The sequence below is a fragment of the Rousettus aegyptiacus genome, unplaced genomic scaffold, assembly GCF_014176215.1.
Source record: "Rousettus aegyptiacus isolate mRouAeg1 unplaced genomic scaffold, mRouAeg1.p scaffold_m13_p_12, whole genome shotgun sequence".
NCBI classification, from domain to species: domain Eukaryota; kingdom Metazoa; phylum Chordata; class Mammalia; order Chiroptera; family Pteropodidae; genus Rousettus; species Rousettus aegyptiacus.
The window spans coordinates 29696557-29711846 of record NW_023416287.1 but is presented as its reverse complement, the minus strand read 5'-3'; the positions used below and the strand labels follow the sequence as shown (position 1 = coordinate 29711846).

The 15290-nt window shown below is 37.1% G+C and overlaps 1 protein-coding gene across 3 annotated transcripts in view; it reads right to left on the bottom strand.

Moving 5' to 3' along the window:
• Nucleotides 1–2446: 2446 nt before the first annotated feature.
• BTBD3 (BTB domain containing 3) overlaps nucleotides 2447–15290 on the bottom strand; it is a 30316-nt gene continuing 17472 nt past the window's right edge. For 2 of the 3 annotated variants that reach the window (XM_016138114.2, XM_016138113.2), the window contains 4 exons: nucleotides 10985–11279; nucleotides 10407–10497; nucleotides 9720–9838; nucleotides 2447–6378 (listed from right to left, as the gene is read on the bottom strand). In XM_016138114.2, the coding sequence (XP_015993600.1) occupies nucleotides 5346–6378; nucleotides 9720–9838; nucleotides 10407–10497; nucleotides 10985–11127 (1386 nt within the window). In that variant the 5' untranslated portion in view covers nucleotides 11128–11279 and the 3' untranslated portion in view covers nucleotides 2447–5345. Of the gene's footprint in view, nucleotides 6379–9719; nucleotides 9839–10406; nucleotides 10498–10984; nucleotides 12965–15290 lie in introns of those variants that run through there. The other variant, XM_016138111.2, reaches the window with a different exon arrangement.

The following is a 15290-nucleotide window of genomic DNA, read 5'->3' as shown; positions in this document are numbered from 1 at the left end:
TAAATATTCTTTAGCTTATTCATGCCTCCAAATATTCTCAGAATTTGAATTTTTATTTTGAATTGGTTAAGACACAAGTATACTGTTTGTTTTAGTGCTATTATAAGGAATGCTAGAATAAAGTTTAGATATATTTATAAGACAAGTACAAATATGAAAATTCCATAAGATACACAGAACATCTCTCAAAAGTACAATTTTATGTATTCTAGTACACAGAAAAAAGTGATACCTTTGCTTCAGGCTTTGAAAGATTATTTAGTTTCTTTAAAAGTCATTTTCTTTTGACTATATTTTGAATATAGTAGTTTAGGGAGGAAAATGCAAATTGTGTAGCCACAGTAAAGACTGCTACATATCAAAATATTATCTCATAGACTTTTCTGGTTTCTTATATAAGTCTTTATGCTATATGCTGCTCATAAAATTTTTTTGCAGCACTTCAAGTTAAAATTAATCAGGCCACTAGTATGGCCTATCTAAATTTTTTTTTTCAGGTATTTCACTCCTCTAAAACAAACTAGGATAGTCTGTAAAACTAGTCACCAAAGTCATAAAAACAACAAAAAAAGTATGCCTTAACTTTGAAGTAAAAAAGGACATCATCCTTGGAAATCTAACACACAGACTCTCTTCTGTATCACTTAGGCTGATTATTACCAAGAACAAGAACAGCTTAAGGAGAGGTCAGTAGGAATAAACTAACATTTAAGTACTGGTAGTCTAATAGGTAACTTTAATTACATACTGTACACAGATTAAAGTACAGATTTGACAAAGTAAAGAGTGGGTGTTTTGTCGAAGTATGTATCTCGAGGTTAGGAATTTTTTAGATCTCAGAATATAAAATGTAATCATCTCCTAGTGAAATTGCTGGCCAATGGACATTCAAGTAAACAGGAAAATAGAAAATGATGGCTATAAGTATAGTTAAGGTCTGAATAAACAGAATTACACCGTCCCCACCACCCTACCTTAAAAAAAGTTTCAGAAGATACAATAGAGACGAGATGCCCAAGTTGGGAAAATGTGCCCGAAGATTCTTCTGAGATGGGTCTGCAGCTGCTAGTGACTTACATTAACTGCTTGGTATATGACAGAGTCAACCATTATGTTTATCTCTTCCTCACAAATATTTTCAGCTCATTGACCTGACAATGTCTTGGTTGTAAAAAGTTGTTTTGCTAATGTGTTATGGTTAAATGAGAAAATTCGATTTTTGAAAGTTTGCCTGTTTTGGTTTTGTGAAAAAATATATTCTAAAAAAGAAGTGTTGAGCAAAGGTCAATAAATATAAATGGCTCAGAAAAATGTTGAACTGTATTAATTAGAAATCAAAAGTGTAGTCATCTTCTAGTGAAGCATTTCAAAGGCAGACAAGGGCCTACTCTAAGAGACACTCACAGCTATAGGACTTCAGGGCTACTTGCTTTTTTCAGCCTCTGGGTTTCTTAACTGTTTAGTTCCCCAGGAATACCTTTTCTCCTTTGATTTTTTTCCCCAAGTTTAAGTCCACAGCTTTGTAGGTTAGCCATAGAGTCAACTGGGAAGAACGTGTTATTTCAATGACAGGTTGACCCTAAGTGCCAAAAAAGGAGAAAGATAATTTCCAATTGTCTTGGGATTTTGAAAACAAATATAGTGGATTAAATTTAAACAGCAACATTCAAGAAAGAATGGCTAAGACTTTCCTGGATTAAAGATTTCTACAATTCAGGTTGTATCTGTAATTAAGCTGATGAGAATGTGAACCTCTAGTTCCCTTACTCTTTGGAAAAATTCCAAAAATCTTTTGAGGTATACTATAAAATAAATCCTGAGTAGATGAAATAGTTAAGCATTTATACAGGATTTCATAATAAACTACCACAAAAGCAACAGAAACCTGCAGAGGAATACATGTTTGTGCGTATATATCATGTATAAATGTGTGTATACATGTACTTGATATAGGGAAATATAATGGGAAACTAGTTGAGCACATAATGATTATACTGAAAATCCTCATATGACATTTATTTGTTTTTATTCCTAGACTTAAGCTATTATAAACCAGCAGGAACAAACAGCTCTGGTTACATCTAAAGCTAGATGTATTCACTATTACCCCTCCTTAGTACAGCCAGATAGATTCACAGATATTTGAGAAACTATAGCATCAGAATGCCAGCCAATTATAAATTCCATAAAGGGAATATCAATGCATCTATTCATTCCCTCTCATTAACTTAACAGTCAGGCTTTGAACAATGCAATTGATTAACATATTCATTGTTCTCTTATGCTTCTGCCTCAAATTGTTATTTCTTTAGGGATCAGAGATATCTGAATACTTAGCAAACAAATGCTCCTGCAAAACCATCTCTAAAATGTGTGGCACCAAAAGTGCCAGAATGAGTTTCTTACTATTTCAAGGACCTACGGAAAATGCTAAGAAAAACAAATCTATGAATCAATTTTCTTTTTATTGGCATTTAACATGATTATACACATTCATGTGTCTAACAAGGTCTGCACTGTTACATTAAAAATACAGTACAATAACATTCAACATGAGGTACTTCATATTTATATATTTTTCCTTCATAAATAATGCTGTAAGCTGCTAAATTCAAGCACTCTGATGCACAAGTGGCTAGTGTCTTGAATTAGCTGGGCTTATTTCAACACCTTAAAGAACAAAAAAGACAGTTCAGTGCAATAATTATATAGAAATTAGATCATTTACTTAAATACTATATTAAGATATGCTTAAAGAATGTAACATTAGGACTGCTAGCCTAGTTCCAGTATGAATTGCAACAAAGACTGCCAGCTACATTGGGAAAAGCATCTACAGAATATTCTGTTTAATAAAGTTGTGTTTATACACTAGTTACCTGCCTTGTCAGAACAATAGTTTCTAGTTTTAAAAGCTATAAAACTTGAGATTATCAAAGAAAATAAAGCAAGCACATTAGCCTTTATTCCATGTTGTTGAAAATACAGAAGGGAGAACAAGATTTAAAATCCAAAATTTTTTATAAGTGCAATTTCAAATTTAACCCACAGCTCTTGGCACCAGCCAATCAGGTGGTAGATGTGTCTTTTTTTTTTTTTTTTTTTTAAGTAATAGTAATTAACATAAAATTGAGTTCTTCCACACCAGGGCACAAGATCTCACACAGCTTTCACCCAGCAGGTCCCTGGCCATATGGAGGGCAGCTGGCTAACAGAAGCACACTAAAGTTTCTTCTCCTCTGGCTTAAAAATGAGTGCCTTCTAATCAGGTATATAGTCTACCAATTTGTATGGTAGCTATGAATTACTGAAATGCTTAACCATAATTTAAAAACAAAACCCTTTGTTGAAATTTTTAAATTGAAATGTATTTTTATTTTATAGATGCTTTGCCAAAACTACTATCTGTCATTTCCCTAATAAGAAATAAATGTGAGATAATTTTGAAAAGTTGTCCTGGGAGTAGCCATTTATAATCACCAGTAACAGCTTTTGATCATCTATGCTAACAAACATAGGTAATGGCAAAGACGATTAAAACATTTCCCATAATCCAGTGTTCTCCTCTATCAAGGAAGCCAGCCAAAAGCAACAAGCCCTTGTCTCCAGGGAAGAAGTGACCCAGAAGCACAGTGAACATGATTAAGGGCAGTCACTCATGGGGCCTTGCTGGGGCCAGTGGGGGGTACATTTCTGTCCCACATCTCACTGGCCAGGCAGGGAGGAGACAATTCCTGAGTCGGCAAACACACCCGTGTGCACATGGGTGCCCACATACACACACCCACCCCAGGACTAACCCCTGGCTCCAGAAAAGCCAGCTTCAGGCTTGCAGAGCAGGAGAAGGAGGTGGCCAGGGACCACACTCTGGGTGGCAAGGAAAGCCATCTCAGGATCACACTGAGCAGAAAAGCTGCCCAGAAACACATGGATACTTCAACTGGAAGTGAACACACTCGACACTACCAGGGTCACAGGCACTAAACCATCACGAGCCATCACTGAAGGAGAATTTTTGATGAGCTTTTCCCTCCTTTGTTTATATTATCCATGGACAAATTAGTAAGAGAGCTGGACATGCTGATGCAATAAATATTAGGTATAATAAGGTGTATATCATTTCAGATCATTTTTTTAAAAAAACCGTGCAGGCATATGTTGGCACTTTAAGATGGCCAGAGGCCAGATTCTAGCAGCCCAGGAAAAAGACGTAATTATAAATAACTAAGAAAATAGTATGCAATCAAAGTAGAACAGGTAAAGTATTTTTCAGATTAAAAAAGAAATCAATGAATAAAAGTATATTACATTAACATGTAGTGCTAAAAAACTATTTTTCCATTCATCTAAAGAACTATTTGGTCCTCTTCTCATAGGAAAAAGGGAATAGAAATTTTATACAACATGACTAATGAAAACAAGCAAATGGTGAGGATCAGAAGCTAAGTGGGGAGAAAAGAGTTGGGCTTTTTCAAACTGTGCATTCTATTATGCCATCGATTAACACATTTGTAGTATAGGATTTTTTTTAGTTTTCTTTTTAAAACTGTTTTAGTTTGAATAATAGACCTAAAACTTTTTCTAATGACAATAAAATTTTAAAATTTAGTTACTTCTAAAAGAAGTGTCTGTACTATAATACTTTGGCTTCTAAACTAAAAGAATATAAATTTGTTTGTAGCAGAAGTCATGGCCTAAACAAACATCCAATTTCTTATTTTCTCATTTTACACTGATACTTTGTAGTATTTGATATTTAATAATCTTATGAATTTAGGATTTAAGAAAAAGCAATGCCCAGAAAATATTTAAAAGGAAATAAGAGCTAAATATGACTACTGTCTACTTTCTAAATTATTACTTATTATGAAGCAAAACTTCTTTCAAAATTATACACTGAGATTTATGTTATTTTTTTTTTTGGGGGGGGAAGGGTTCTGTTTAAAAATAACTCGTCATTATTCTTTTAAATTATTTATTTCTATTTGTCAAAATAAAGCCCTAAAAGAAATTTGAGGTGATCCAAAAATTTTCTTAAGAGGGACAAAGCTGAGAAGTCAATGGGGCAGTTGGAAAAAAACACAAATCCTCCCCAGCTGTATAGATGGACACAATTCTAAAAACCACAAAGCCCTAATAAGAAATTGGCTCTTTTAAGCATATAGTTAAAAGCGGAATGCTGTATTTTTGCCTGTACATAATTAAAAGGTTGAAAGAAATTAGAAACTGCCTACAGCTTCATTACAAATTATCTGCGCTGATCACATATCTGCAGATGAGCTAAGCATCAAGCAAGTAGGAACCAGATGTGCATCTGAGAGCTCACACTGCTTCAGGAAATGTTTTCAAGCATAGAATATAAGTTCGGGGATCTGCCCTCCCTGTACCCCAGTGCCATTGGTGCTATCTGAGGAGCACTGAAATTGGACAGTCACTTTGCCACACTGAACCTCTGTCATGCCTTCCTGTCCAAAGTAGCTGAGTTCATTGCCATCCAGGATCACGCTGGCTGTGTAGAAGGTGTCTGGCTCGATCTGCACTGGGTACTCAAACCACACAGGAAAGGTATTGCTGGAACCATCTGAGAAGTATTTGCTCAAGTTCTGCCCCAGGACAACGCCCTGCCGCTTGAGTTCAATCTTGGCGCTGTACTCCGCAGAGCCACAGCTGGAGCCGTACAGCCCGAAGCCAGCAATGAACACTCTTTTATCCACTGCAAACTGGATGCTGTCACAGCGGCCCCGATAGCGCCACTGGTTGCTCCGATAGGCACACGACTGGAAACGGTGACAGCGCTGGGGGACAAGGCCCTTGCGGGCTTTACTCACAAACTGCAGCTCAGGTTTTTTGGCCGCAGTGTACCAGAGGAAGATGTCGTTGGTCTCATTCAGAGTTAGAACTCCGGACTGTGCAGCACCATTTGCAAAATCATCCAGGGCCATTGTAGGTATGCGGATCAAGTAAAGTGCCTTTCCGAGGACCTTGCGTTTATTTTCAATGCTCAGAGCTAACTCTTGTCGCTGGCATTCTACTTCAGCCCAGTTGAGAGCTGCCTCAAAAACCACAATTTCTTTGGCATTCAGAGTTTCCCTGCGGAGGATACTTTCTAGTGTCTGGAAGTCGATATCGCAGAATCCCTCAGACTTGAGGGCTAACTCAGCCTGGGCATCGATCACCTCCCAGCAACGCTGGGTCAGGTCTGGCTCCTCAAACAGGCAGCTCTGGGAGAGGAGCACACAGGCGTTCTTGGCACTCAAGCTGGTCTCCAGGAAATTAACACAGGCTCTAGCGAGGTGAGGGACAATGTACTTTTTGGCAGCATAAAGAGTAGCCAGCACTGTGTCAGCAGCCAAGTCAATTTCATCACAATAGATATATCTGAAAGAAAATATACAGTATGTAAAAGAAATTTTCACAAAACGAAAAATAAGTGTGTTCAGCAAGATGCAACTATTTTTCAAGTTAGTTCCAAGAAAATCATCTTAGGTGACATTTATTACAAAAATGATTAGGGATTAAAGAAACATCTGAAATATGATCATAAATTAATATTTCAACTCAGCAGTGAATTTGTATAATTAGACATTAACTTTGTGTTACCATTGTAGCTTCTATATAAGTGACAGGTCTTCCATACAGTCAGAAACAAATGCCTATAATACTATGTTAGCAATAATTATATCTTGATACTTTTAACTAAGTATGATTTAAATTTCTCCTAAACACAGAATAAAATCTGAGACTGAATACATTTTTCAATAATTCCAAGTTTAATGGGTTATCAAAAATGGACTACAATGCTACCTTCCAGTTACCTTTACATAGAATCCAATATAGGCTTCTTTAAAAAAAAACTCTTCACTCTCTCTTTTCCTTCACACATTTTTTTCCATTTCAGAATTAAGGAATATATTGTTTTCAGGTATATGTAATTAAAAGACAAAATAACAAAGCCTAAATGTGCATTATTTCTACGATTCTATAAAATAACCCTTTGTTAGGAGATAAAACACTTCTTGGTGTTTTGGGGGATACTGGCAGTTTTTCAGAATGATATGTAAATGTAGCAATCATCTGCTTCTTTTAGATTGCTATGGTGCACCAAGAGTCAGTGAGAACTACATATAGTGAAAAATACACGCTGATAACACTTAATTTTTTAATCTTTCTAGCTAAGGTGTTTGGCTACTTGGGTAAAACTTTCCTTTAGTTATTAAATTTCAACTTAGTGAAGTACACATAAAAAGAAATGAGTAATGGCTTCTATAAGAAAGTACAAATTTTAAAAATCCCGCCATGATAACAGTAAATCCTACAAGCACAATGGAACTTGCATTTTTGCTCCCAGGAAGCCTTTTCTCTTCTCTAAGCCATCTACCGGTGGCAAGACTGCTTGAGAAAACATTTGCAGCTTAGTGATGCTCTAACCAGAGAATCAGGACTGTAGGGAGGATTCTGAAGCACAATCAGCACTCTAGCTCTTATTCTGGAACTGTCAAATGAGCAGTCTTTCCTTTTTCTTGACAACCCCCTTTCCAGGAATACTGGCTACTCACGCACAATGCAGGTGTGACGAAAACCTGGCCTATCCCTGGCTATAACAAGGTGCTGATCAACTGTAGCATAACAGCAAATGGCACTTTAGTACGTTTTTGTTTCTTACCACTTTACATAGATGACACATCTAATTTTAAAAAGCTGTACCAATATATATTCTAGGCAATACATTTGTGAGAAAAGATAGTTGTCAAATGACCAGTCAAATGACTCAGGTGAATGTAACTCTGTGACTCTTAAATAATATCTGGAATGACACAACATTCTACTCGACTGCAGTGAAGTCAAAACGCTGAACTAGGGTAAGCATCCTCCTCCTCAATAGATAATGTGAAATATACAAAGCTGGCTTGACTGGAATTTAAAAAAATAATAATAAAAATTTTTTTAAAAAAGCCTTGCTATTATATTGGTTTCTAAAAGATGACAAAGGTCATGAAGTATTGGTTGGTTAAAAAGTGGTGGATTAGTTGACATTTTGGTACTTCTCACACTCACTTGCCTTTAATTTTCCTATCTTCCACTGTGAAAGTTTAATTCAGCAGCAATTAGATTTCAAAATTGTAATACAAGTAAAGAATTAAATACTTTTAAGTTCTCGAACTATAACAGAGTGACATGCTCAGCTTCTCTGACTCCATCTTGTTCAATCCTGCTTTATTCCCATTACTTTTAGGTTAACAGCTTCTGCTTAGTCTTGCATATGGACATGCTAATCATTAGAGAAATTCTGCTTGCAACTTGAGTTTTACAAAAACAGCCCCTTACTAGAAACTACCTCACCTGAGGAGATAAAGGGCACGTACAAAATAACTATTGTTTATTACAGATTTACAGGAACCTTGTGACTGGACTCACACCAACTGCAGTCAACAGACCAAGAATAAATAAAAAAGTTTCACAATCTTCCTCCAAACCCTGCTGGTGCCCAGATGTCTACAGTCATCAATGACCTCTTGACCCTTCCATTTCTCCCTTCCTTTGACATAAAAGAAGCCTGAGTTACATACTTTAAGATGGTTCTTTAAGACACTAGTCTGCCATCTTCTTGGCTTGCTGGGTTTCCTTGCCTCAATACCTTGTCATTCAACTCACTGGCTGTGGTGCAGTGAGTGGTATGAGCCTAGACTTGGTTACAGAACTAACTATACCACCTATTTTTCAGTAGGCAGCAGACAATATATAGCAACACGTTAACCATTTATGGGATTACTGTACAACTTACTGGCCCGATGAATCATTTTTTTCAACAAACACCGTATTTATTCTAATGAACCAAAATTCTTACAGCAGCAGATAACCTTGAATTCTAATGCTAGAATAAGGATTTAACAAAAATTATATCAATGATTTGGAATAATCATTGGATTTTAATCACATGGTAAACTATCACTGTCTTGCACTAGTACATGTCAAATAAGTAGGTTATATTTACCTTGTTAACATGTATTAGATTCTGGAAGAACCATGAGATAAAAAACTATTTTTTGATATATATTTTACAGCTTTACATTTCTATATTACCAAAGTTTTCTGTATAAATCCATATAAAGCTATAGGAAACTATTCACAGCTCTCAAAAATTTCTCCTCTACTATCAAAAGCAAATGCTTCTTATTCTTGAGTGGCAGTGTCTAATTAATTATGTGTATGTGTGGGTACACAAAGATCAGATTATTTCAACAGATAATAAGTTTTACATTTGCTGACAAGAAACAAAACAACTCCTAGAAAACTTAGAAATCTCCTAACTGGTGGTACTTAAACAAGTATATAATTTCCAGAATTGTGAAGCAAAAATATAACATGTCTTTAAAGACTCCTTCCCACACAATGCTTTCAAAGAGAACATCCTCCATTAGATAAAGAAAAATAACTTTCTGGTGTAGGCATTAATTCTAAGTTGTTAAAAATCAAATCACTCTATATGCCACTTGCCACCAAAATCCCATGCCAAGGTATGATTATAAATGCCTGCATCATTCCACATGCTTTCCACTGAAAGATGCGGTTTTCTCCAAAAACATTTCCAAGGTAAGCAGCACCCTCTTTCTTCATCGGTCTCCCTTTTCTGTTACACAGAACTTATATTTAACTGTGAAACCAGCAGAATAAAAATACAGCATAAACAAACTCTTTCCAAACATATGAATGATGCTTACTTCAGCATAGCGAGAAAAGCAGCAGGTTCGACATCTGGTATACGGATTTCATCTTTGTCCTCAGCAAGTTCTCCGTAAAACATTGCATGGAACACAGAGCTCCCAACAGCTAAAACATACTGTAGAGAAAGGGAAATCTTATTTCATGCTCTAAATCGAAGCATTTTTAGCAAATCCATCCAGAGAAACAACTCTAAACAATAAGGTTTAGTGGACGCAGAGCACCTATACCAGCTTTTTTTGTCAAAGCCAGAGGACAATGTATCTTGCTGTGAGAGCATAAAATAGATGTTCATGCAAATCAATCTCTATGCTGCTAATTATCTAAAAGATTTAACAGAATAATGCTCAAGTTTCCTCATTACGAAATAAATTAACAAAAAAGCTTATCTACTTGATTTCTAGGGGAAAAGTAAACATATGACTTTTCCAACCAGTCACAACAACTTCCCATGACTGGAGAGTTAAGAGGGCATGTTTTTGTGCGGGATATAAAGCAGGGTAGAAGGAACAAAGAAAAAAATTAAGCATAGCCAAAGCCCTTTGGAGAGGCTACGCCTTCTTCGTGACTGGGTGAAACATGCACTGTCTGCCATCGGCAAGCTGCCCACCCCAAGTTCCAGGCTTATGGACAGGGTCCCTCTTTGTAAACCTCAGGACTAAAACAGTATTGCAGCTGTTGCTTACTTTGTGTCCTGGCAACCGCTGAGTCCCACCTGGTGGCCCAACCACAAAATGTACATCTGCCATCAAATCATTATTGAACATCACCGCATTTCTATAAACAGAGACAATTCATTAATTCACATCAGCTAGCGTTTCTAATACGCACCCCCACCAACATACAAAACCCACAAAAGATTCTCAAGCTAAGCAACAGTTTAATAACTTCAGTGTAACACTACAAATAAAGGTTCCAACTAAACAACTGTGTGTAATCATTACAAACACATGAGAAGTAATTAAAGTTAAAAAAAGTTATCCAAACTTTTCACAGGACTAAGGACAAATAAAAGGTTTCTATCTTCTATGGCCCATAGACACACCCCTGTCACTTAAATGTTACAGCTTGCAAAAACATTTTTATCTAAGAGGAAAACAGCTGTACTGTTTTGGAAAAGGTACAAGGCAGTTTTCCATTACCAATAAAGCTGCTGGGAAAAGAGGAAATACAGATTTATGTTCAAATATAGTATGGATTTTATAAAAGCAGAAACTTCAACACAGGAAAACTTTTAAAGTAAACATGCTGGCTGGGCACTTACCTTTCTCTGATGGTAGGATAAAGACCCTGCCAATTCGGGGCCGGAATAAGGTTGTTGTTACTGAGGTTCTGCTGGTGGTACTGCTGGACAGTGGTGCTGCTGGAGTTGGCTGGCTTTTTGCGGGGGAATATATCAGCAGCCATCTTCTTCTTCTTTTTAGTTTTCAAGGTAATTATTTCATAACAAACTGGGGGCAACTTGCTGCTGTTGCTGTTGCTGTTGCTGTTGCTGCTGCTGCTGCTACTGCTGGTGTTTGTTTTCTTCGAGTTTTTCTTGGACCTGTTCTTTACTGTCTCTGGAAGCATCAAGAAGAAGGTGAGACATTTCATGTTCTTTTCCTTGTCATCTACCATGAGTACACTATATCTCTCTTTAGAGCTAGATATTGCTCCCAAATTGGTGCAAACATCAAAGAAAAGAGGCTAGTATGAGCTAAGATGTTAACAGAAATGAACAAGCTGATATTTTGCTTCTTTTCTCAGTCAGGCAAGGTGACCTTTTTACTATATTGAATAGAAACTGGCTTTAAGTTTTATCCAGTACTGGGTCTGTTAAATACATCCCCATCATGATTCCTGTTTCTCTGACGTGCTCATAAAAATAACCCAGTTTCCTAGATCACCTGAAAATGCTACAGTGAGCAAAGATGACAGGCAAAGAGTCGTAGCACTTGTTTTCTGAATTAGGTTAGCAAGATGTGCTGGAGCCGCGCGAGTCCGTTCAGCCAGCTGAAGTTGTGTGTGGTGAATGGATCGGAGGAGAGTAGGTATTACAGCCCTGCAGATGGAGTCAGACAGCCAGTGCTCAGAGCCAATAGCTGAAGTCACCAATCATGATTGGACCAAGCAAAACAGTGACACCTATTGTAACGTGCACAGTTCTGATATTAAAGGAACAGCAGTTGCATTCTGTCTACTGTATTATTGTGTATTTAAATAAGATAAACAACCTATGAAATATGTTTGAAAACAGGAAAAGAACTTATGCCCACAAATTTCTCTTCAGTAGATGTACATTTTTTATTCTCTTGGTTAAACAAGCAGGATCAAATAACAAAGGGCAGAAACTGGTCTCTACTCTATATTTCTAGTGAAATCTTTATCCTGGCAGCATTTAGTTTTAGAAACTTCAAACAAAACCTTCCATTCTAACAGCTAAGAAGAATTAATAGCAAAAGCATACTAAACTCATTTATCACAGCTTAATGGAAAAAGAACGTGTTTTTTTTTTTTCAGTCTCCTTGAATGCAAGTTATAGTCTAGTGCAAAATAAGAGATGAGGTCATGTACTCATTTTACCTCCCAGTGTTTTCTAGCTCCTATAATGATTTTTGACAGGAGTCCCAGATCACAAAATACTGCTTAATTAAACTAAGATTATACCAGTAAGCTGGGATGTACTTAAACATATGACAAATTCTACATGTAAAAATAAGGTTTAAATAGACAAATCTAAACCTGGTAATTAGTGTTTAAAGGTTGTTAATTCCCTAAAAATACATCAGATGGGGCCCTGTTTAGGATCAAAATCCAACCTAAAAATTAGGGCTACATTTACCCTTGTCATAATTTTAAAGAATATAATCCACAACTTCTAACACAAAACCAATAATAATGCTATCTAAAATGATAAATGTTCTTATGCTACCTAATTAAAATGCAAACAGGTTCCCTCTACTTTGAATCAGAATACAAACCTCTATGTGGTTTTTACAGATATGAATCCTCCAACAAATTCTAGCTTTAGTAAGGAAAAATTAAAAACACCTGCTGAAGGTTTCTACACTTGCTTTTTTTTATTCTAAAGGGGGACTAATGAGGACATTTAATTTCACCCCCACTTGGATTACTCTATTTGTTCTCAGTGCAGCAGCCAATTGCTACTCCCAAGCTAATGTATCCTTCATGACCACAAGCCTGCTTGTTATACAACATTCATCTGAATAATGAGCTTGTTTTTTGTTCCTATACCTCCTGAAAATTTTTTTCCCCTCTTTAATTCACCCTTGTCCCCCGCTCCCCGCCCCACTTCCACCCCCAACCTATAGATGCCGCCATTTCACCTTAAGAACCAGCTGAAGGTGGGGCATCTCCTCCCACACGCTTCTGGCATTCACCCCTGGCCTGCTGCCCTCCTCCTCCCTGCACACTCAGGGGGCCTGGCACACCTGGGGTATGGTCTCTGGCTCCACCTGAGACACAAACCCAGGACCTTCTGCGTGTAAAAGCAGATGAGCTAACCATGACACCATAGAGACACCCCCACCTCCTGAATTTTAAAGCTGTTATGAAACATGGTTAATCTGCCCTAATGAAGTAAATAGGTCAAGAAGCCCATCAATGTTTTATGAAAGTATTCTCAAAATACAGCATGCTGATCATGCGGTGTATTCGGTGTTGGGCATACAATGGTGAGCAAAACTAGGAAACAAGCTTAAAAGATTATTAACCAATAAGAGTGGGTTTCAGATGACTTTTATAATTGTCAGAAAGTTCAATCGCCTTTATCTCTTTTCATTCAATTACCAATAATAACAAAATTATCAACAAAATTTAAGCTTAGGTCATCCTCTTCACCACTGGAAGCTTTGCCAGATATCCTACCTTTATCCGGAATCTCTTATGTTCAGTTTGGGAACTCGAATGAGGTTTGGAACTAAAAGGGTCTCTAGAAATCATTTAATACGACTCTGCCACACAGATAAGGTAACTAGGTGTCCAAATGATTAAAAGATTTGTGAAAAGTCCACAGTTAAGTAATGGGGCAATGTCTGGACTAGAATGCAGATTTCCTGACTGCTTGTCTAATTTTATCCATTCCACTCATTCTAATGTTCACTAACAATAATTACCCTACTTCTTTATACAATGTTTTATCTTTAGAAGAAAAATATATGTGCAAAACTTACACAAATGAAAACCATGAATATATACATCCACACCCTGCAGGAGGCATATAATAGGAAGAATTCTAGAAAGACATTTTCTGTAAAGAAATGGAGAACTATAACAAGAAGGAACAAAAAGGCATATGAGGAAGCTGCCCCAAATCAAAAGGGGCTCCCCGGGTAAAATGAAAGTTAAAAAACCAGCCATTCATGGCTGACACCAACAAATGCTATGTCAACAAGTAACAATGCTGGCAACTCTTGTTTAAATTGCGTTAACTCTGGACACCTTGTCTGGACTTGTATTTGGTTTACTACAAGACACCTACACAGCTACAGCAGTGTCATTAACTGAGGTTTAAACAAAATAAGGTAGAACTGAAGAAATGAGTAGCCCACAAATTATTAACAGAACATAACAGAGGCAAGTAATTTAACCTAAGTCATGATAGAATCATGTTTTGTTTTTGCTTATTTTGCTCTTCAGTACTGAGCAAAAGTTATGCCTGTGATTTGGGAAGTAAAAAAGATAAGCGAAGAAATGTTGGCAGTCCCTAAAGATAGCAGCAGCTGCTGGAAAGCAGACTATATGCTTTCTAAATTTGGAAATAAACATGGAGTCAAGTACCGGCAGCGTAGTACAGTGAAAAAAAGCAAGAACCAATAACAAGAGACCTTAAGGTTAGTTACTTAGTATCTGTGAGCCTCATTTTCCTCATCTGCCAAATGGGGTAATTGTACCCAGTTCATTCCTCTCAGGTTTACTGTGAAAGCAAGATTACATGTCTGTGAAAGCACTTTGATAAAAGTTGAAAACACTCTACAAAGGTAATCATTCACTATTAGTAATAATTGTACTCAAAGCAGGAAACATTTGTGATACAATCTTCCAAAACACAAAAACCCAAAGATTAATCTGGCTCCCTGCCCTTGATATCTTTCCAAGCTTCACAGCTACTGACATTTGATCCGATTTGCAGGCTTGTTCCAGCCCTACCCATAGGCCAAGTAGGTCCCAGGTTGCTAGGATTTTGCAGGTAAGGTTCAATAATCAAGATTTGTGTTGTACATAGTCAAATCCCCACCCAATGCCCGAATTTTCACCTGAACTCACACTCCCCAGAGGCTGGGTGGGCCACTGGACTTCAAACCTCCATGAGATCACCTGTTGGCGGATGCTCTGCTGTACCTGTACCCAACTCCTCAGGGAAATCTGAGCTGTGAGTTGGTCTAGCCACCCAGCAATGTCTATACTAGTAACTCAATTTGGTCTCTCTCAGCGATGAACCAGTTTGAATTTTAGCACCAAGAGTGATAATTAAGAAGCATTTGGTCAAAGCATACCCCAGTGCTGGCTGGCTGGATGAGGCTCATGATAGTTCCACTAGGCCATTTCCTTTTTACCATACAGAGCTCCAG